The sequence below is a fragment of the Rhineura floridana genome, chromosome 10 (assembly GCF_030035675.1).
Source record: "Rhineura floridana isolate rRhiFlo1 chromosome 10, rRhiFlo1.hap2, whole genome shotgun sequence".
Taxonomy (NCBI): domain Eukaryota; kingdom Metazoa; phylum Chordata; class Lepidosauria; order Squamata; family Rhineuridae; genus Rhineura; species Rhineura floridana.
Genome location: NC_084489.1, coordinates 65,256,081 through 65,280,017, shown reverse-complemented (window position 1 = coordinate 65,280,017; position 23,937 = coordinate 65,256,081). Strand labels below are relative to the sequence as shown.

General features: G+C 39.9%; 1 protein-coding gene across 3 annotated transcripts in view; it reads right to left on the bottom strand.

The window, feature by feature from the left end:
- Positions 1–1,501: 1,501 nt before the first annotated feature.
- WAC (WW domain containing adaptor with coiled-coil) overlaps positions 1,502–23,937 on the bottom strand; it is a 70,150-nt gene continuing 47,714 nt past the window's right edge. The window contains exons 10-14 of one of the 3 annotated variants that reach the window (XM_061587893.1): positions 22,005–22,153; positions 18,070–18,188; positions 8,377–8,560; positions 4,785–4,912; positions 1,502–2,952 (exon numbers count right to left, since the gene is read on the bottom strand). In XM_061587893.1, the coding sequence (XP_061443877.1) occupies positions 2,883–2,952; positions 4,785–4,912; positions 8,377–8,560; positions 18,070–18,188; positions 22,005–22,153 (650 nt within the window). In that variant the 3' untranslated portion in view covers positions 1,502–2,882. Of the gene's footprint in view, positions 2,953–4,784; positions 4,913–8,376; positions 8,561–17,299; positions 17,817–18,069; positions 18,189–22,004; positions 22,154–23,937 lie in introns of those variants that run through there. The other 2 variants (XM_061587894.1, XM_061587896.1) reach the window with 2 other exon arrangements.

Sequence of the window (23,937 nt, the reverse complement as noted above, 5' to 3'; positions counted from 1 at the left end):
TTATATTAAACTTATTTTTTTCCTTCCAGTCAAGAGAAAAGCATGAAGATATTCCCAGGAGTTTCTACGCAAGTCTAAAATGCTTGGTGTTCCACCTAAACATATTCAAATAGGTAATCAGGACTCAAAATGATGATCTGGTGCTTGCACAGCAAATTCACATATACACAGAATCAGCAAACATGTTACAGAAGCACAGCATACTCAGCTCAGCTGACTAGACTTGACATGCATGTAGCTGCGCTCACACACCACATTGTGTTAATTTCTTCCCAACACTACATAAAAAGCTCCATTATGTTAACCCGCTAATTTGACAAAGCTCATTCAACGTATCAAAACAGATGAAATACTGAGCTCCGAAGCTTTTTAATACATTATTCATGTCATGCCAAAGAAACATCTAGCCTAGAGGTTCCCAAACTGCGGAGCTTCACTCAGGTGGTCCATAACATGTGTGTAAAAATACAATTTAAAAAATCACACAACACCTAACACAGTGCATTACAATTGTTACAATAGTCAGCAACTGTGGTCCAAGGCCTTCAACAATTTTCAAATAGTTTGTGTGTGCATGTGGGGAGTTTGGAGACCAACAATCTTGCCCATGAGAGCCAGTAAGTCAAACCAGACAGTAATTCTTGAGTATGGAAATTGCATATTTTGAATGCTGGCGACTTTTAAAAAATATTTCTCACCTAGAAAATTAAGTATGTTTGGAGGAACAGAACAAGTTGGTGAAATTAGTATGAGCCATCAAGGCCTCTGGATGTGTAGCCACCATCTACTGAAATAAGTAGGTCGTCCACCTTCAGTTCCTATGAAATGCAAGGAAGTTGAGTAGATGCAGGGCTTGGAAGAGCGCTTTATCCACAAATAAAGGAATACACGAATTAGATATTCCTGTTCAATACAAAACTTTTGATATAGGCAAGCAAACATACTTTGTATAGTCACTAACCAGTTGCCCATGGCAAGTAAAATTCTTCTTCAGCTGGCAAGCCAAGAAATAATTTGTCAGAACTGCTTCTCTCTTTTTCAGGTCTTCAATGTGCCACAAACTATTCAACGTCATTAACTTCTTCACAAGACTATGCTAATCTTGTAATCTTACTATACAATACTGGTGTATCATCTTTACTATGCAATTCTAGAACTTAGGGAAATAAAAATGGCTGCCTCTGAGAATGGGCAGTTCCCAGCTTGTCCAAAGACCACTGCAATGGAAATTTGCTATAAAATGGCAAAACTAAAATGGCAAAACACAGATTACTACAAATGGAATTGTATCACAGAGAAATTAGGAGGCACACACCAAAGCCAATATTCTAGGGAATCTATGAAGTTTCAGCACATTTGAATGAGTTCATACAAACATCCGCAAAGCAGAGCTGTCAACCATTTTTCAGCATTATCTAGAATTCTCAACTGGCAAGTTTTGGAATGTACGAAGATCTCCAGCAGGATGTTATGACTATTTTTTTTGCAAAGAAAAACCAAGTTTATGTTGTAGTAGCAATAGTTTCTTTTTTATTTTTAATATACTTTAGGAAACAATATACAAAGCTGAGCCTTCCCACCATTTTCAAACAGTGAGACACTCCAATTACACAAAGTCAGCGTTTTGTGATGGCTAAGAACAGCAGTCAGCACCAGACTTGAACGGTTAGCTACAACACAAACATCCTTCGAAATGAAATGTCATAATAGCAAGACAGGTAAAACCAGGCGTTAACATATGACAACTGTTGGGGAGGTGTCAATGGTGGTTGCTGAATGTCATTAAATATTTTATACACAATTCCCTGTTTACATTTTTTAAAATAAAGCCTCCCTTGAGGACTTATTTTCAGTTAAGTACAAAAGTATTCAACAAGAATAGCTCCGATAAACAATCCCCAAAGAGGCCAAATTCTAATATGTAGTGACCAAAGGAAATGAAAACCAGTATTTCTTTGTTTTAAACATGTTTATTACAACAGATACAATTCACATCTGACTAGTTTTTCTTCCTTCTTTCTCTCCCACAACCATGTTGACAGGTTCATTGGGCTGTTTCCTTGTAATTTGAAAAAGGGATGTACTTTTAGCACACATGCCCAGCAATACTACTAGTCCATTCTTACAGGGTGCAAATGGAAATACATTTCAATAATTTATACAAACAAGTGGGTTATGCTCAATCACTGCAATTTTAAGCTACTGTACACAGGAATGAAAAGATTATAGAAAAGTGCCATAGCAACAGTGCCTTAGGAAAGGAGGAAATTAGAAGAATTAAAAAACTGATAAAATCAGATCAGGATTTTAGGGGGAAATGAACACAGAAAATGAAAAACACTGCTCTGTAAAACATAAATGGAGAAGCACTGCTCTTGATTTGGTGCAAGTGTGGAAACAGTTGTTTCATGATATTTTGTACATTACCCAAACTGTTTCAAACTGTTGCAGCCTTGAGACACAGATCGCCTGGCGCTTGCATTGAATTTTACGAAATGCAAGATTTCTGAATGATAAATTAACTAAAAAAAGAGCTAATTTTGCAGTCAGGTTTACATGTAAAAGGCTAGGTATTTAGCCACCTCAGCATTGATTAGTTTTGGATGTCTAAGCTCTGATACACATGGCTTCCCATGGCTTCACTCTACAAAACATATTTACAACGTGAAGAATACATCTACAAGAAATCTACATTTCAAGGGTTTTACAAATCATCCTTGTATCCTTCCCCTGAATGACAGCCCTCCTGTCCCCTTTCCCATATTTTGTTTTGTTTAGCCCAACTCAACGGTCCAAAGTCTACTCAAATGCAGCTCAAAAATGTTAAGACTGGGCAATCAGTTCCTGTACTCAAAACCCATGTGCAATTATTCACAACTTTTTCACACCATGAAGGAATTCTGATTCTTTAGTTTTTCAAGTTCTTTAATTTGTTGTCTCAAAAATAGTATCCTACAAAGGGAAAAGAAAACAATTAGTACTGGCATTCAAATCTATTCTTAGATGAGTAATTTACTCAAAGAATTAGTACTTTAATAAAGACATGCACATTCTTAAAGTTAGTTATTCAATCTACAACAGGTTGAGGGATAGTACTGTGATAAAGAGTTTTGTATTTTCTTTAAAGCTTTTAAAAAAAGGACAAAATTGTTGGGCCTAGAAATGGTTGACCTACCTTAACGGTACACATATTGGACTAAATAATTGTTCAAGATCCAGGAACACACAAGGGCACCTTCAGTAGTTCAATGGCTGTGGAGGGAGGTATTATTCCTGTTTAAGTCAATATCATCCTATATGTTAGGCTATTACAGTTTCTAGCCCGACTGTACCCTAGGGAATATATAGTGCCTTGCAAAAGTAATCAGACCCCTGACCAATGCTCTCATATTACTGAATTACAAATGGTACATTGTAACTTCGTTTTGTGTATTTTATTTTGAAACACTGAAACTCAAAATCAATTACTGTAAGGGACCATTGGTTTTATGTTGGGAAATGTTTGTAAGAAACATAAGAAACTGAAGCATGTTGCTTGCATAAGTAGTCAACCCCCACACATTAATATTTGGTAATATTTCGCTACAATAACAGCTTTAAGTCTTTTGGGGTAGGTACCAGCTTTCCACACAGTGTCGGAGGGATTTTGGCCCATTCTTCTTGGCAGATTCGCTCCAGGTTGGTTGGATGTCGTATGTGGACCGCAATTTTCAAAGAGCGTCACAGATTCTCAAAGGGATTGAGATCAGGACTTTGACTGGGCCACTGTAAGACATTCACTTTTTTTTCTGGAGCCACTCCAATGTTGCTTTGGCCTTGTGCTTGGGATCCTTCAATTTTAACTAGATGCCCGGTCCCTGCTGATGAGAAGCATCCCCACAGCATGATACTGCCACCACCATACTTCACTCTAGGGATGGTATGTCTTGAGACATGGGCAGTGTTAGGTTTGCGCCACACATAGCGCTTTGTGTTCGGCCAAAAAGCTCTACTTGGTCTCATCTGACCACAAAATCTTTTTCCACATCACAGCTTGGGGCACTCTCATGCTTCCTGGCAAACTCCACTCCCAACCACTGAACTCTGTAGCTCCTTCAAAGTGATTGTTGGCCTCTCTGTGGCTTCTCCTTGTTTGAGCACTGAGTTTTGAGGAATGGCCTTTTTGGCAATGCCTGGGCGGTGTGATGCAGTTTCCACTTCCTGATTACTGATCCAACTGTGCTCACTGGGATATCCAAACACTTGGATATTATTTTGTACCCTTTTCCTAATCTGTGCATTAGTATTACTTTGTCTCTCACTTCTGTAGAATGCTCTTTGGTCTTCATTTTCCTTCAGATCCACAGCCTGACCAAGGATCCTTTAACAGTGGGGTTTTTATTCTGACAATGTCACAGCAACTTTAATTGTTCACAGGTGGAGGCCAATGGTAAGGCGATTGTGTCCTCGATAGGGTAAACTGGGAGCTAGCACAGGGGCTGAATACTTATGCAAGCAAAATGTTGCAGTTTTTTATGTTTCTTACAAACATTTCCCAACATAAAACCAATGTCACCTTACAATAATTGATGTTGAGTTTGTGTTTCAAAATAAAATATCATACAGAACAAAATTACAACGTACCATTTGTAATTCAGTAGTATGACAGCATTGGTCAGGGATCTGATTACTTTTGCATGGCACTGTAGCTCAGTAGTTCTTAAGCTTGTACAAAGTTATAAAACAGAAAAATAGAAGAAATAGATTTGGGAAATCAAGATGGCAAACCCAGAATAAATTCTTACCTTTGCTCACGCAAAGTTGCTTGAATTTCACATACTCGAACTAAAGATCTTAAGTTTTTTAATTCAGTACAAATTTCTGACATGTGGACACTTCCCATGTTATGAGCTTCTTCACGTAATCTTGATGCCTAAAAGATTAAAAGCAAGAGTTGGAAAGTTTGTTACAGCTTTTAGAGCACTTGCTGGACATAAACACTGACCAAAGTACAGTATTAATGACAAAATATTTTAAATTTCACAACATTGTAGAGGAAATTGGAACCACAATTTTCTTGCCACTCATTCAAAATGGAAAAATCCAAGTCTTTACAAGTCAGCAACTTATTCAAATAGGTATCTAAACCCTTTCTGTCAACAGTAACATTGAACTGTCAATTACAACAAGTAGACTATGAACATAGGAGGAACCTGCTGGATAAGGCCAATGGCCCATGTAGTCCAGCACTCTGTTCTCACAGTGGCTAACCAGATGCACAAGGGAAGCCCGCAGGCAGGACCTGAGCACAACAGGACTGTCCCCACCTGCGATTTCCAGCAACTGGTATAGTTGGATGGTCTTTGATATGAGAGAACTGTTTTAATACCAAGGTATTATCTTTAATGAATATCTATCTAGACACAGTAACTATACAAACTGTTACTTCAAACACTGTACATGCCATTTTGAATTTCTCACACGGAAAGGGTGAAAATTTACTGGCCCCAACCATTCAAATTTTTAATTTGTACGATCACTGCCCAAATACTGTATGGGGTAGTAATTTGAAGTTAAAATGCCTTGGAGGTAATCCAAAACCAGTTCTTAATAGTCCATCTGTGCCTACCTAATGGTACACTGGTTGTAATGTATTATTATTATTATTACTACTACTGCTACTTGATTTATATCCTGCCCTTCCTCCCAGAAGGGGAGATGTTGCATGTGGAAGTTGAGCTCCCTTCCATCAGAGTACATAAAGCACTTCTTCTGTACTGGTTGCAACTGCAAAAGATGGGTGAGGATTGGTACCTGAAAAGTATATGATTGAACAAGATAGCCATAAATTATTAGGTTAGGCAATGTGAAGTGCTACTATCCTACTAAGATTTAACAGAGTTCACTGACTGAAGTAGATTCTGGGACTGTAAAAAGACTGAAAAATCAAGGATTTGTACAAGCATTTTTAACTGGACAGGGAAACTAGGAAATTGAAGTCAGAAGAAAGTAGAACCTGCAAATAAACAGTACAGCGTTGAGTACACCTGTGTTCAAGATCCCAGCACACACCCCAAAAACCACATGATCAGTTATCATTCTGCACCCACTGAGCATGCTCAGTCCTCACTGGACTATTTTTTTGGGCTCTTCCCCCATCCCTTAGGGTGTTTCCTCCCCAAACCATTTGTTGCACTTTTGCAAACTTTCTGGTTTTCCTGACCCAGCTAATACCTCCCTGGTGGATGAAGATGTTTTGGCTGCATAAGGATCCACACTTAGAAAATGAGCATACTGTCCTATATACCAGTAGCATATATAGGCAAACAGAGAGGTATTGGCTGGGTTGGGAAAACTGTTAAGACTTGAAAGACAAATAGTCTTTAGAGTTTTCTTTAGAAAAACAGCCTAGTGCTCAGTAGCCATGGAATGCTAACTGATAGGTGGTAAGCCAGAAGGAAGGGGAGTGGAACAGAATGCCCTGGAGAAGGGCATAGTTGTCTAGAACCCCAAATAGGAGCATTCTACACTGCAATATTGTGTTGGAGGACCTACTTTTTAGAACATTACAATGCTCACTGCTCCTAATGGCATCATTTTAAGACTGATAAAGCCCAACAATATTTCCAAGGATTACATTTGTGTGTATTCAAATTATGCCTCCATCCTGGAAGATCTCAGGTTGCATGTATGTGGCCAAAACAAACATGTAATTCATTATGTTTCATATTGACCTTTGCCCAAAGCGTCTAGATCAAAGATGGGGAACCTGTAACCCTCCAGATGTTGTTGAACGATAACTCCCTTCGCCCTTGACTATTTGCATGCTGGATGGGGCGATGGGAGTTGGAGTCCAACAACATCTGGGAGGGCCAGAGGTTCCCCATTCCTGATCTACACAGACATTAATGTCAGGTCTATATAGCTGTTTTGTGGAGTTCATGGGCTCTGGTAAGATTTTTTGTCCAACCAGGACAAATGGCAACCTAATAGTACAGCATTATACGATAAAGAAACTTCAGCCCTTCTCTCTGTTAGAGCTTGTTACAGTGATTGAAATTCATGTTATAACTGTTTATTTTAGCTTTTGAATAAAGAAGCATAATAAAAAAAACCTGTGTATTTAGAAATGTCATGATAAGCTGCAAGCATTTGTGTTACAATGCTTTATCTTACAAAATTACCACAAATTACTACAAACTCTGAAAAGTCAAAGCCAAAAGGCCCAGTTAGTTAAAACTTGAAAACCACAACTAAAAAGTAATTTCTTTTATATATCTTCTTCTATAGATAACTGACTTTTTCATTCATCACTGTACAACTGACATATATAAAGAGAATACTGATATTAGAATTAAAGAAATAAGTTTTAACTTTACTTTTCAACCCAATACTGTACAAATAGAAAATATTTTTTCCATAAGTCTAAGCTTTAACAATCTTTTCTAACATCAATATAATCCTCACAGCTTCAGCTAGCTTAATGGCTGAATTTGGACAGGCAAGACTAGCTCAAAGCTTATTAAGTCATAAAACAAGTGTGGCCATGTCCATATCAGTCTCAACTAAAACCTCCCTCACAGGGCTGCTGAGAGGATAACAGAGGTATATATTGCAGCCCTGCAAATATGTCTTGCAAAGACACTCACTCTTTGCCTGCTCTGGTTGCTTATTTCTCACTGTGGGCAGGAAGGTTCCCAGCTTCAAAGGATGTAGAAGTAGTCCCATGCTGTGCTCCTCATCCACCCTCCCAGAAACAGAAGGGAACCATGAACCTGGAAATTACAGTGCACAGTAATTTACAGTGCACAGTGTACCAGTGTACAGTTCTGGTACACAGAACTCTCCTGTCCCTCCCCCATTTCTGCCTTAAAAGGCCAGTAATCCTTTAACGAAGATGTTAAAGTGCCACTGGATTTCAAGACAGCCCTCCATCATCAAGGTCAACTGTTGCTGGCAATTAGATAACTGATTTTCCAGTATATTAAAAAAAACTATACTATTTCTACAACCTGTCCCCCATTACCTACAACCCTATTATACATGCACAAAAATAATTCAGTTTTTTCGCATCCCCATGGAAATGCAAATAACAAGCTGAAAAATATTCACGAGCATTAAATAATTTGCTTTAAAGATCACAGGGATTCACAAGATAGATGCAATTTAGAACATATTCAAAAGGAAAGGTTGTATCAAAAGCTGTCTGCATGCAAACAGAGAGGGATTTCACCTTCCTCCCCTCCCCTCTGCAGTCTCCCATGTGCTCTCAAAACTTGCCTAAAGACCCTCCAAAGCAGATTTTGAGGGTGTGGAATGGGTAGGAGAGCAAGGTGAAATTCCAGTGCGTAAGCTCAATGTTGGATTCTGCCCTAACACTACAGAATGTTCACTCACCTGCTTTTCTGCATGATCTGCAGGCCACCCTTGGACATGCTTTATAAGATTTTCATTGAAATGTGCCGCTAACGTGGGTGTTAATGAACACGTAGGTCGTGTAGACGCATTCTGTGGTGCTGTTGTATTTGAAGCACTTGTATTGGAGGTATGATTTGGACCAGGAGATGGACTTCTCTGACTACTGTAAGAAAAAGAAAGAATGAAAAGTGCTGTTTGTTGGACTAACTTGTCTAGGATGCTATAGTTGCATCCTGCACTGTAGATTCTGCATTGGATTGGACTAGATTATCTCCAAGGTCTCTTCTATGAAGACTACACAGAATAGTTTCTCTTTTTCATGGGAAAATGCCTGAAAGTTGCAGATCATGAGATGATTGATTTGCAAATTGGCTGTGACTGGACAGTAACTCAGTGCTTAGTGAGTGAGGAGTGTTTTCTTCGTTGATTCAATTGGTTTCAAACTAATTCTTTTTCAAATGACCAGGGGCAGGGAGGAATGAACTCCCTTGAAATGTATTTAAGCAGGCACACTATGTCTGCTACGTGCATGTCAGAAGAGTGCAACTCCCTGTTGTTACAAGGACCAACAGCAGGTAACCCCAACATTCTGTAAGATCCCACCAGTAACTTTCTTACTATGAAAATCAAATGCCGCTGGCTTTATTAACAACTTTCACACACCCACATATTAACTCTATGTGAATAGCCTTGTCTTTCAGACTACCAAAATAACAAAGAGAGCCAAATGCCTGTTAATTCAGTTAAAACACAATCCTACAGCACACCAACTGTCAATTCCACAAAAAGCATCCTAATAGCTCTGTACATCAGGATATTATGCTCTAAGAACATGCATAGTGACATCACCTGCATTAGTTTTGATTGCAGAACCTACACACCATAAATAGAGGCATTTTCTTCATATTGGCTAGAGTGGCAAATAGGAACAGCAAACACTGAAAGTGATTTTAACAATGGCAAAACCTTTCACCATAATTGCTTTATTCCACTAGCCCATGTTTAGATAAACAGACTTCCAATTGGATTTGTTCCCCTAATTCTCCCAGTAGCACAGCCCCAAGCATTCAACTTTCTGCACCCAGATAACCTATATATTATTTATGGCACCTTCAATGTATCTGGTGCTCTGCAGCATATAAGATGACATATTCCTGCCCCAAAGAGTTTACAATCTAAACATTTGACAAAAGGAGAAACAGAGAAAGTGGAGACGGGGTAGAACAGAGAAACAATACGCCAATGTTTTTCAGTTAGATTCACCTAGGGTAAGTTATAGACAAATTTCCAAAGGAGTTATGCCAAAGGTATGTTTTCACAAAATAGGTGTTTTGAGGATACAAAGTACAGTGGGGACAATCTCCTGGTTGCTGTTCATTATAGCTACACTCCATTACATATTTAATAGCACTAGTCTCTTTTAAAGTATCTGACAATTGCCATTTTCCTATTCTTAACAGCAGGTGGCTATTTACTTTTTTGTCATATTTAATTTCAATTCTACTTTTCTTCTGAACCGTCCCTTTGTATAGAATGGAACTATTCAGACATAATGCTATACATGGTTTAGCATTACACACACAGAAGGGCTTATGGACACTATGACTGGAAGTTTCTAATCATGATTAATGTTAAGCCATGTTTTGCCACTAAACTCTGCAAGTGTGGTTTACACAAACCACTTTTCACCTGTAAAACTAGATCCCAAACTACGTTATTTTCCTGGTTTGCACAACCCAGTTTCCCAGATTCATATGAAATGGCCGGTTATGATTTTGCTGCCTATAGTCGGAAGGCACATGAGGCCAGCACCCTGCTGAAGCTAAGCAGGGTCAGTGTCTGGATGGGAGACTACCTGGGAACCATATATAAGCTGCCTTGGGTTTCCATGATGAAAAGAAAGGCGGGGTATAAATATAATAAATAAATAAATAATAGAAGCTTCTGACCGTGGTGCATGGGGCGAAGGCTTATAGCTGCTTGTCCAAATAACACTAAACCATAGCACAGCATTATATCTATGAAGTCTAAATAGACCACTACAGCGTTTTCCTCCTTTCACATGCTTTAAAACAACCTTCAAATTTCCACTGGCAGTATTTCATCACCCAATCGCAGGAAGCAAATTGGGGAAAATGTTTCATTTCCATTTCAGTGGGAAGGAGGCTTTACATGTTTAATTAACTTTAGAAAACACCTTAACCCAGCAGTAGCTTTGGCTGCTGCCACCATTCTCTCCTCTGGGAAAAGTGCTAGCATGTCCACACATAAGCATCCTTCCCAGAGACATTCTGGGAAAATAGAATAGTGGCAGCAGCAAAGCTCTACTGCTGCTGCAAGGGCAAAGCAGAAAAAAGTTTTTAAAAGTCGGGAAGCCCTTAAAGAGAAATGAAAGGGCACCATGCCTAGTATCTATGCTTCTCCAGTGCTCAGTGGTTGAGCATTTTTATAGTTATACACATGTCTAAATCACCTCTGCAAATAACTATTGCTCCAGGCAATTGGGTAAGCTCTTCAATTCAGGACAGTTACATATGCAGTCAGTGGCTGGTTTACATGTCATGCATAGCACAAATGTGTGGGAAGGGAAAATCATGGCTGCTTCACTTCTCCCTAGTCATTTTGCTGTTGTACTCAGTCTACAGAATGCTAAACTGTGAGCCCAGGTTTTGACGACATGCTAAGCCACGGCTTAGCTCAGTGCAACTGTGAAATGACTGGGGAGGTGCAAAGCGGCCCAAATCTCCTCCCTGTGAGCCTCCACTTTTGTGCTAAGTTATGGACTGGCTTAGCATGATGTGTTACTCAGGCCCTCGTGCTGGCCTAGTTCATATATAGAGCTGCATAATAGAGGCTGTATATGGAATTCTCTCCATCCCTAGCCCCTGCATCGATCTCCTGTTCCTCTAGCATTAAAAGTGGGAAGGGGCTTACAGGAGTAAAGACTGCAAGTAATGTATGCAGCTGTGGTAGCTAGTGCTGGGTTTAAAAACCTTAAGATACTGGTGTATATAAATTTCCCCTTACACCTCAATAAGATGTTCTGATAACTGGTGAAGGCCCAAAACAGGAGATTTGTTCCAGATTTAGTTGTACTTAGATTTACATTGAATTGAACTGGGACATAATTTTTCAATTTATATTTGAATGTGACCCAAGTGCAACTAACACAGGCTAGATCCAATAAGAGATGTAAAATTCTGGAAATTTTAAAGCCCTGGAGAACAAAATTGAAACATATGCAATACTTTTTTCTTGTCAAATCTAAACTTATTTTACAGCTTTACCATAAAATGTATTTATTTAGTTTGAATATAAAATTGTAGTTGGCATATTTATATCTAAAACTATAAATGCCTTAGTTTTGTATAAGCAAAATTGTGCATATACTGGAATCCACTTTCCTCTGTGGGTAGGTTACAGTCCTCACCCATACTTTCAGATTTTTCCTCTGACACTTTGGTGGCAGTGGCAACAACAGCAATTTTGTGTAGTTTCTTAGCTTTTTATCTTCCAGCAAGATAGGGAACAAGCTGCTTGTTTGCTTCAGTAGGGTAGCTGAGGGGAGTGGTGAAAATGCCAGCCTCAAGGGAGGAATCAGGTCAGAAGAACAACAGAAGCAAAACACTTCCTTTTTGTATCTCCAAACTTGAACGGTAGAAGGCAAGTGGCAATTCAAGGAATGAAAGCCTTGCATATGCCTCTCATGATTTGGATTTATTACTGTATATGTAAGAATTATAATTCTCTAATGCTGCAATTTTTTTTACATTAAATCATCTTCAAAAAGGATTCCCAATTTTCCAATGAAAAAATTGAAGTCCTAAAAATAAACTCTGGGAAAACTGCTCCCCTCCCCCACATTTATCTGGTTTGTTTGTTGTGGGTCTTCATATCTCTAGACAAAACTAAGCATTTTTATCTCTCCCCTGAAATTAACGATATTCTGATAACCCTCATTAGTAAGAGTTAGCAGAAGACAAGCTGAACCATATAGAAGGGCATATATTCTCATCTAAACCAGGTTCAGAATGAGGAAAAGGAGACTTCTAAGAGTAATCAAGAATACAAGGCTGACAACAGGGAAAGCTGTATTTGGTGACAAAAGAAATGAGTGTGCAAGTTCACGTCCTTCACATGCTTTAACAACCATCTGATTTTCACTGGCAAGTTTGCATCTCTGCTTCCAGAATACATGTTTTTACTAGGAAAACATGCGAAACAAATCCTAAGAGACATTTTAACATGATATAGAAACAGCGCATGTGTTTTAAAGGCCAGTGAAGTATTATCCTTTTTCCTTGTTTCAGAACGCCCTCCCTATTGGTGAAATGTGTTACTCTGGTGCTGCGTTAAAATGTCAAGCTCTCTCCACGTTCTATACAAAAATAGATTCACTGCACTTTACAAAATGCTGAAGAACCTGAGAATAAATTTAAGGTTCCTGTAAAAATCTGTTTTGTAGCATACATACACTAATGCAAAAAATCAAAGATTCAGAAATGAGTATTAAATTATACAAAATGCAAAATTAGATTTAGCTAAAATGTAATGACTTCATTAATAATTCTAGCAAGTCAGTTTTACAACAGATCAGCCTTGATTATTTCATTAATACCAAAGAATGTGCAAAATCTAGGTTGAACTGAGGAGGCTGCAAACTTAATCCCACATATCTGGGAGTAAGCTACACTGAATTCAGTAGGACTTACTTCTGAATAGACACTGTTAGGATTGCATTGCTAGTGTGTCTACAATTCCAGTCTTACTAGAGTTTAAGTCCCACTGATCTCAGAAGGACTGCTTCTTACATATGCTTAGAATTGCACTGTTCCATTTACATCTGTATTTTAAATTTAGTGAGATTGTTTAGATTGCTAAATTTTGCAAAAATATTAATCTAAGGACATTTTATTAAGTGAGAATGTCGCATTTCAGAAATTCAGCCTCTTGAACATATTTTATCTTCCTTCAATTTCACAACATTAATCAAATCTGTTGTCCCAGAACTGTGTTGTCAATCTAGGGGTTTATATAACTGAAACCTCTCTAGTAATGTTGGTTTTCATCACATTAGCATACAATTAATGTTATATTACACTTCCAATCTTTATACAAGTATTTTAACTACATTGAAAATGGAAATGGACTGCCTTCAAGTCAATTCCGACCTATGAATAGGGATTTCATGGTAAGTGGCATACAGAGAGGGTTTACCATTGCCTCCGAGGCTAGTCCTCCCCAGGTGGCTAGGGCCTGCTCAGCTTGCCACAGCTGCACAAGCCAGCCCCTTCCTTGTCCACAACTGGGCTCCTTGGGACTATGCAGCTTGCCCACGGCTGCACAGGTGGCAGGGCATGTAACCCCTAAGCCACTCACTGTGGGGTGATCTTTAGCTGGCCCTTGACACCCAGGAGACACGAGCGGGGATTTGTTCCCACTGTGCTATACCAACGTTTTTTGACTATATTAGCATGTAATTAAGCATTTAAAGAAAATTGAGATTTTTTCGATAATGCATACAGAAAAGGACCAGTAATGAACATACGTCAGGAGTTAATACCAACATCTCATTTTGACTTAAAGGACTATAAATCAACATGTTTTGGTAAATGTAAAACCAAACTTGACACACTTCTTACATTAAAGCAAAAACATGGAATTCTTAACTGTTTTTCATATAACTTGGGCACTCGCACAAGATTCAATACTAGGGATTATGACCTCTTCCACCACTATCCCAAATCCTGTGCAAGACTGTTTAAATATTTAGATCCTAAGCACACTTGCTGTCAACTATGAGACACACTTCAGAATTTTGAGTAAATGTAGAATAAAATTAACAAGAGAAATCTATTCTCATATGAAGTATGTGTCTACAACAAATTAAATGCACAAACTACATTTTACTTTTTTAAAAATGTACTATGTGGGTGGAGGAAAACAACATTTCAGAGGGCCAAGCTTGAGCAGAGTCACTTAAGACCATCCCAATATGCATCTCTCTGAACTGCTTTTCTAGCGTAAGAGAGTTTATTTTATGTATATCTTGCCCTTTCTCCCAGAAGTTCAATCCAGAAGAGTATGAGCACACTTTGGACCATACTGACCATATGTAACAGATTCTGATTACTGTATGCAAGAGCAGCGTCCAGTAACACATGTCCTGTAGCACAGCATCTCAGATGGTGAGCTGGGGACCACTAGTGGACCTCAGGCATTTTCAGGTAGGCTTCAGTGCCTATCCAGTGCTTCCTCACTTACCCATCCCACTCCCTGCCAGCGTCAGTGACTCCATGTGGTATGAAAGGAAAAAAAAGAGGAGATGGGTAAAAGATGAGATGAGTAAAAGGACGAGGGTGGGGAAGTGAAAATATATATTAAAAAAAAACAGCCTTCACCACCAAAATTGAGAGGCTAAGTCATGACACTACCAGAGCCAGTGTCTGTACTTAGCTTCAAGAAACGTAAATTACAGATTTTTATTTATTTAATTAATTATTTGATTTATATCCTGCCCTTCCTTCCGGCAGGAGCCCAGGGCAGCAAAAGCACTGTGGCAAAGAATGTGGCAATCCCCAAAGAGGGATGAGATAGCAACAGAAAATTATGCGAACAAATGCCAGCTGGTCATGCCAAAGTCTGCCACCATTCTGTGCCTAGATCTGCCCCTGCACCACTCTTTTGTGACTGGTGGGCCTCAGGAATTTTCAGCCTTCCCAAGTGGTCCTAAGTGTAGAAAATTTGAGAGGCCCTGCTACAGCATATAAGGAATACTGTCATTTAGTGTTAAGGTTAACATGTAAGAAGCTGTATTTCAAGTAAGTAAAGTTACTAATACCAGTTTCATTCTGTCTAAGCTGCAGGAAATTGTTGATGGCACTTGTGCAGTGAGAAGTGGGCAAGCTATTAAAGACGCTGGATGTGGCAGACTAAGCCTCTGCTTTAAATTCTGGCAAGGATTGCAAAACTATTTATCTAAGTTTTCAAAATATGACAATTCATAAGGCATGTTTGTGCAGAAATGAGTGTATGGCAGCAACCAAAAGAAAATCACTGACCTAAGTGGAAAACATAGAAATATCATTTTGAACCAAAGAGACAAAAACAGCAGCCAAGGACAGATTTAACACCACAATTCATTCCGACTTTACATTATTCTTGTAACAGTTTTCTGTTTACCTTACCTGGATGGAAGCAGAGCCACATTGAGTCAGGGCTACACAGACACACTGGTGCACGTAACACCAACACTTCCAGCCTCACTGCTGCCCTGCCCCACCCCACCCCAATCCAGGTATGCTGCAACAACACTAGTATCAGGAGGGTAGCTCCGCCTCTCTGCATGGGCCGCTACTGAGCACTGCAGCTTTGTGCTTATTGGTAAGTGGGCAAACCTACATTTTCTCCTGTTAAATTATAAGTAAATTCTGTTTGCAATAGAATCTACTATGAAATCCATAGATGAATAGTTCTTCCTTGTGCAGATCTTTATCTTAAACTGTTTATAAGCAACACCAACACCTTCTTGGCACAAAGAATGAGACACTATATCACGAGTGGAGAACCTTTGGCCTTCCAGATGTTGCTGAATTACTACTCCCATCAACCTCAGCAAGCATGGCCAATGGTCAGGGATGACGGAAATTGTAATTCAGCAACATCTGAAGGGCCAAAGGTTCTTCATATCTGCCCTACGGAGTAGTTGTGACAAGTCCCCATGAGGTTTGATAGCACAAAGAGGCATTTTTACATTGGACAACTATAGCACAGACACTCATGCAGATGTCCCACAGCACTTTAAAAGTGCTATTTTATCATTCTTAAGAAATATCAACTGTCCAGACTTGAAAAGCCCATTCTGCATTCATTATATAACTTAAGTTGGGACTATCACTATGGTTCAATGTATGAGCTCAGATCTTGGTTTTACAGTTCTGATTTCCTCTGTACATAGCAGGAAATAAAGAATGTTTGAGTGCCATCTTTTCTTTTAAAGGAGCATTATAGTTCAAAACATCACATTTTCTTTATCTGAAAAGACTGATATAGCCCTCCCTTAGATACAAAAGAAAGTAAAATGGCACGAGTGCTCAGTGGACAATTCTTACTGTTGCAAAAAAGGTGGCACAAATGGATTGCTTCATATGGAAAACTATGCTTAGGACTATGCAGAGCTTTTTGTTGGCAAAACAATACATCTGACACAACTACAGCCCAGCTGGGTTCAATACACAGAAATGAGTACAAAGTAAGAATGCAAAGAGTACAAAATAATCCAGACAAGCCACTTGTAGAAAGTTAGGAGCTGATGTTACACATAACTAAAGAGCCTTAATTCAGACCAGCGCTTAAAACTGGTATACTAGACCAATATAATGTATATCATCCATATATACATAAATTAGTTATTTTTGTCAGTCAGTGTATTTGTGCATGAGTGCACTTTTATAGGTATTAAGCACTTCCTGACCTGATCAAAACCTTGTTCTGATTAAGCAGGCATACACAAAAAAATTGTTTTGCTCCTAATATTTATTTGGCAACCCTACCACTGAAAAAAATGCACCACCTAGAAACCAAACAACTCTGAAGAAAAGCACATTTAGAGATTAATTGCCTTAGTTTTAACCAACAAAGATAAGAATTTCTTCCATATTTTAATTTACATGATCTTTATGTCATGTGAACTCTTACTTTTCATGGCAAAGCTTGATTTTTTAAAAACATTTTTTAAAGGTATGATGCATCCTTGACAAAATGTTACTCAAATTTGAAGATCAAAGCTACCTAAAGAATTCAGTACTATCAGTTTTAAAGGTAAACAGACTTAAGATGTTCACACTTAAATATTTGAGCAGATCCATGCCAATGAAATCATACAACACTTAAAAAAGAGGGCTTAACAACACATATTTCCTTTAATTCAAAATTTAGTATGCCTTCACATCCAAGTTATATTTCACAGCTTATCTGCTGTTACCATAACCAAGAGGGCCACAACCATTTAACCTTAAATAGCAGTAGGCATATTTCTGAAATGCCATGGGTAAAGACATATTCAAACTGTTTAGTACAAATGGTAACATACATGTTTTAAAACAATGTTAGGAATTTAATACAGAAATTCTGTCACCATACCACCTTGTAGTTGTAACTAATACTGGTGCTAACAATTTATCTTTACATTCTCTGACAGCATGAAGGTGTTTAAGCACTGCCTCATCTGTATCTGTTTTGTTAACATTAACAGCTTATACTGGCTTCATAGACAATACACAAAAAGTTCCATGATTTCAAATCCTGTCTCGACACGGGACACACAAACTTGGGGTGAAGAAACAGCTTGTGAAGTCTGTTCTGCTCTTCGTGCATAAACTTAAGGCAACAAAATTCCAGTATGTAGAGATGTCAGCTCACTAAAGACAAACATAAAAATGAATTCTAAACACTACAGATAATAGCCCACTACTTCTAATAACTAACCATGTACATATAATCTATCCTGCCACTGCACTGAGATTGCAGTGTTCTCGCCCGTTCAAATGCAAGAATCCTGGACAGGGTATATTTGCAGATGAGAGCATGCAGTTCGAAGCAAGTCTTCAAGAAGCAACATTTGCTCGAATAGAATATGGTGAAGTCAAAAGTTAAAACCAATTTAACATATACCTTGAACGCTGAAGACTTCGAGGAGAAGCAGGTTCATGACCTTGTTGTTTGTCAGCAATCACTGGCTGCTGAGATGCTGACTGTGAAACTGGTCCTTGCTTAACACCTGAAGCAGTTACCTGAAAGTTCAAAATTTGATCACATATCTTTATTACTTCAGCCAACCTTAAATAACTGAAAAGCTATAGATGAGGATCAGAACTGAGCTATTTCCTGTAATTTATTTCAGGTATTGTACTTCATGATGCCAGGAATAAGAAAAAGATTAGAACCAACACTTAGCATATATGCACCATTCGGTCTTCAGAGTATTTAATAAATGTTACTCCCCCCTTCTATTTAAACTTAAGAGTGCATGCACTTATGTAGCCAAAACTACACACACAGAAAGTATCAGCAGATTGAGATGATTCCTAATGTTTGTGGTACAAAACAAATCTTTAGGGGGAAAAAAGCAGGCAGAGGTCTCAGCAACAGTTCAGTGAGGACTAAACATGTTCAGTAATGATGAAAGGCTGATGGTTGAGAGGAAACCCCTGAAAACTGGGTGGGAGAAGGAATGGAACTGCTTGAAAAGGAGGACAGAGGAAGTGATATAAAAACAACAGAGAAAACACTGCTACTGTTACCCATGCTCTGGACTCCTCCTAGCTGAATTACTGCCGGGATCACCAACTTTTTTTGGCCAGTAAGCACATTTGCAAACCCAAGAAACTGTTGTGGGCACCACACACACCATAACTGCTCACACACAGAAGCCTATTCTATTGGATACAACAGAAAACGTATTTCAATTTCAGGGGGATGGAGGAACCATGTTGGTGGGTCCTGGATTACTGCAATGCATTTTACATGGGTCTACCTATGAGAACACTGCACAGACTTCAATTAGTTCAAAATGGGTCAGCTAGTTGTACACTGGGACTGGCTGATACCATTTCATGTCAGTGCTTTGTCATTCAAACTTCTCAGAGAACTTTGGTTTCTGGGCAGTATGGAAATGTAGTCAATAAATACACATACATTTGGACAGGTCATTTCCTGGCTATTTTAAAGCTAGTTTTAAAATGTCCCCAGGGACAGAAGTGAGAGCTGCCTACAGAAATCAATGGAAAAAAACAAGTGTTTAATGAGTGGACACCAGCGTGCCCCCCCCCCCCCGTGGCCATGAAGTGACAACTAATCTTGAGGGAGGTGGGATGGAGTCATTGGAACCCTGAACAGAAACAATCCACACTCCATTTGGTAAACCAGACCATAGATGAACAACAAACAAATAGGAAAAGCTAAAATTGAAGAACTGCCTGGGATAAAGACAGGAAATAGACTGGAGTTGAGCCAAGAGGAAATGCCTACTTCTACTTCATTTGCATTTCCTGACTTTGGACACTAGGTGGCAATAACTGCCCACTTGATGGACTATCATCCAAGAAGAAAATATGTATCTCAAGTGTCAAAGGCAAGGTAAAAGAGTTGTGTTTTCAGCATCAACAAAAACTGTATAATAAAGGTGCTATGTGCATTTCTGTGGGGAAAATATTCTTCAACCTAAGCTGCCACAGATAATGTCCTCTCATGGGTCACCACTCCCTGAGCTTCTGAGGGTAGAGGAACTACCAAGAGGCCCCCATCTGTTGATCTTAACTTTCAAGAGGGGTCGGAAGGTAAGAAGGTGGTCTTTGAGCTATCTGGAGCCCAAGTTGTTTAGGGCTTTAAACACTTTAGAACTAACAACCAATGCAGCTTTTTAAAAATAGGGGTTATATGAGATCTAAATGTAATCTGGCCACTGCATTTGGACTAGTTCAAGTTTCTGAGTCATTGTGATGATCCTGTATTAGTGTAAATAGGGTAAATGCTGTTTGTTTAGAAGATACATGGTAAGTGGAGTGAAAGAGGAAGGGGGAGTGAATGGGCAGTAGAATGCTGGATGGTTGGCTGAATGTTTAAAATGGCTGACAGTATAAAAGGAAGAATGTCAGGTAAATCTGGGTGGATGTGGTGTGGACGTGGGTGGACGTTGGTAGACTTGAGAGGGTTGTTTTGGTGGGTTTTGAGAGGAGATTGTGTGGAGAGTTGGTGGATGTGAGGAGAGGGTGGAGTTCGGATTAATACTAAGACCAGTACCTCAGGAATAGATGTAACCATATGCTTAAGTGCCTTTTAAAAAAATCTTGTTATCTCTGTTATATAATAAAATACTTATTTGGTTTACCAAAGGCCTGATCCTTGGCTGGGGTTTCACAGACCAGAAGGGAGGGTGAGGTAAATAACCAAGGCTGAAGAGTGACAAATGGTGGCAGAGGGTGAAGGGTAGAATAACACCACAAGTATTCAGAGCAAACCAGAATTATAAGCAGTCTGAGTAAATCAAAGGGATTGGGACAGCTTTAGCACTCAGTCACAGAGGTAACCAGATAGAGAGACTCAGGCAGAGTCTCTGGGACTACTGGTTATAGGACGTGACTGGTGGTGCTGCCTAGCAGGGGGATCTGTTGAGATCTGTGCTAGAGCGGGGAGAGAAACCATATAAAAGGACAGTCCGGACTGGTGGAGTCCCTGGTGGCGCCTAGAGACAGGCAGTAACCACGAGCAGGTAGGAACCTGACAGGGAGAGCCAGGGAAGGGCGTCACAGTCATCTTCAAGGGCAGCCTCATATATGGTTCTTTGCAATAATTCAGTCTGGAAGTTACCAGAGTATAGAGTACTGTGGCCAAGACAACTCTGTCCCAAGGACAGACCTGGAAAGACAGACCAACCAGACCTGGAAAAGGACACTCCTAGCCACCCAAGCTTCAAGTGACAAGACTGAATCCTGGAACACCCCCAAGCTACGTATCTGTTCCTTCCAGGTGAGTGCAACCCTGTCCAGCATAGGCTATGTCCCCACCTCTGGGATTCAAGAACTTGGGATATGTAAGATCTGACTTTACATGATTTAGTTTCAATTTATTGGCCCACATCTAGCCCATCACTTCCAGGCACCAATCTAACTCCTCTCCAATTCAGATGGAACTGGGTATTACCTGCATACTGGTAACCTCTCACTCCAAATCTCCCAACAGCTCCCAGTGGCTTCATATATATGTTAAATAGGATGCCGGACAAGATGGAACCCTGAGAGACACCACAGGACAATTGCCAAGGCGCTCAACAGTAGGCTCCCATAACTACTTTCTGGAAACCACCCTGGAGATAGGAACAGAACCACTGAAGTACCGTGCCCCCAACTCCCTGAAATGCTCCAGAAAGATACTGTGATCAGTAGTGGCACCAAGAGATTAAGGAGAATGAGCAGGGTTGCATTGCCCCCCCTCACATCTCTTTCCTGACAAATGTCATCAACCAAGGCAGTTTTCAGTGCCATTCCAGCCAAACTGGAAGGGATCCAAGCAATCCATTTTCTCCAAGCATGCCTGAAACTAGACTGTGACAACCCTCTCAAATACCTTGCCCAAAAAGGGGATATTCTAAAAGTTGTTTAACACTTTGAGTTCAGGGAAATTTTCTTAAGGAATAATAATTTCTTCTGTAAGAGAAATAATTCTAACAACCATTTAAAGTATTATTATACCCCAGTTGAAGGGAGGAGTGAGAGACAAGAGAGTGGCTTGCTGAAGGCTGCTTATTAAGTTCATGGCTAAGCAAGATCTGTAGAGGGAATTCCTGGCTCACTCTGAGCCATTTTGTAACAAAAGTCCAACCAATGATAGTTGAAAACTAAAAAATAATAATTACAGACACTGATTTTATTCCACCAGAAACTAGAGCATGCGTTTAAGGCCATTTAGTGTTAACTGTTGAAATACTAAACACAGATTCTTATGCTTTTGGACTCTTATTTAATTATATTTAAATCCTTAAAATGCTGGAGTCTTGTCTGAACCACAAGTATCAGAGATTTACTTCCCATCACAATTCATTTAAATCTTACCTTTGGCTGTGATGATACAGGGGGTGTACTTATCAAAGGTTTCAGAGGAACTGTGTTTGTCTGAGGCGTGCTTATCCTTGGAGATACGTATGACCTTGGTGACGAGGCATCAGATGTTAAAGACATTGGGGACTGATTAGATGGCTGAGCTGTGAATAAGACCATGGCAGTTTTGTAAAATCCTACTGACTGTATCTAGAATAGTTTTAAGAATAGCATTCTTAGGGAAGGAAGTTGGAAGACTCAGAAATGGATAAAAGGGCACTAAATACAGTGCCTTGCAAAAGTAAGATCCCTCTGACCAATGCTCTCATATTGCTGAATTACAAATTGTACATTGTAATTTTGTTCTGTATTATATTTTATTTTGAAACACTGAAACTCAAAATCAATTATTGTAAGGTGACATTGGTTTTATGTTGGGAAACGTTTGTAATAAACATAGAAAACTGAAACATGTTGCTGGCATAAGTATTCAATCCCCACACATTAATATTTGGTAGAGCTACTATTCGCTGCAATAACAGTGTTAGGTCTTTTGGGGTAGGTATGTACCAGCTTTGCATGCAGTGTTGGAGAGATTTTGGCCCATTCTTCTTGGCATATTCGCTCCGCTTTGTTCAGGTTGGCTGGACGTCTCTTATGGACCACAATTTTCAAAGAGCGTCACAGATTCTCAAAGGGATTGAGATCAGGACTTTGACTGGGCGACTGGAGGACACTCACCTTTTTGTTGTTGAGCCACTCCAACATTGCTTTGGCCTTGTGCTTGGGATCGCTGTCCTGCTGAAAAGTGAAATTCCTCCCAAGCTTGTTTTTTAGTGAACTGAAGCAGGTTCTCTTGCAGTATTTCCCTGTATTTTGCTCTTGTTTTAACAAGATGCCCAATCCCTGCTGATGAGAAGCATTCCCACAGCATGATGCTGCCATCACCACACTTCACTGTAGGGATGGTGTGTCCTGAGGCATGGGCAGTGCCACACATGGTACTTTCGCTATCTTGGTCTCATCTGACCACAAAATGTTTTCCACATTGCAGCAGAGGCACTCTCATGCTTTCTGGCAAACTCCAGAGGGGTTTTCAGATGGTACTTTTTGAGTAATAGCTTCTTTCTTGCCACCCTACCATACAGGCCAGTGTTACGCAGAGCTCTTGATATGGTTGACTAGTGCACCATTACTCCACTCCCAGCCACCACCTCTGTAGCTCCTTCAAAGTGATTGTTGGCCTCTCTGTGGCTTCTCTCACAAGTCTCCTTCTTGTTTGAGTGCTAAGTTTTGAGGAATGGACCATTGGTCTCATCTGAAGGGTGATTTTCTCAGGTAGACTGCCATCACTTATATCTACATTTAGGATAGCATTTATAGCTTTTATTGCAGCCTTGTCAGCGGCTTCCCCCCCCCCCAGCCGTTTGGAGTCTGTGGCAGCACACACCCCGGCTTGCTACTGCGGCCGTAAGGAGGACGCAGCAGCTGCGCTTTGTCTTTTCTGGCAGCAACTTACTTCGCTTGTTTTTTGACTAAACGCAGGCGTTTTTTCCTCGCTTGGGAACTGCAAACTGGAGAGAGTAAAGCCCTTCCGACCTCTCTGCCAATGGTACTGGTTCTATTGCAGCTATGTCGAGAAGATGAAGTATGGCGTCCCGCATGATCCGGCACCTGTCTCGTGCTCTGGGAAGAAGGGAGGGAAGAAATCTGTCTGGAGGAATCAGCCAAAACTCCAGTTAGTAACCATGAGAGAAGAGGTCTCTGACCTAAGTGACCCGTGTCAGACGCAGCCAGTGATTTGCAAACAGAAGCAATCTGCCCCCGACAGGGAAAGCATCAGTACTGTCTGCGCTGATGAGCTCCCCTGCCATATGAGGAAGTTGAGGCCCCTTGACTTCACTGACTCTGGACTCTGCCTTGAAAACGTTGTTTGTTCTATGATCCC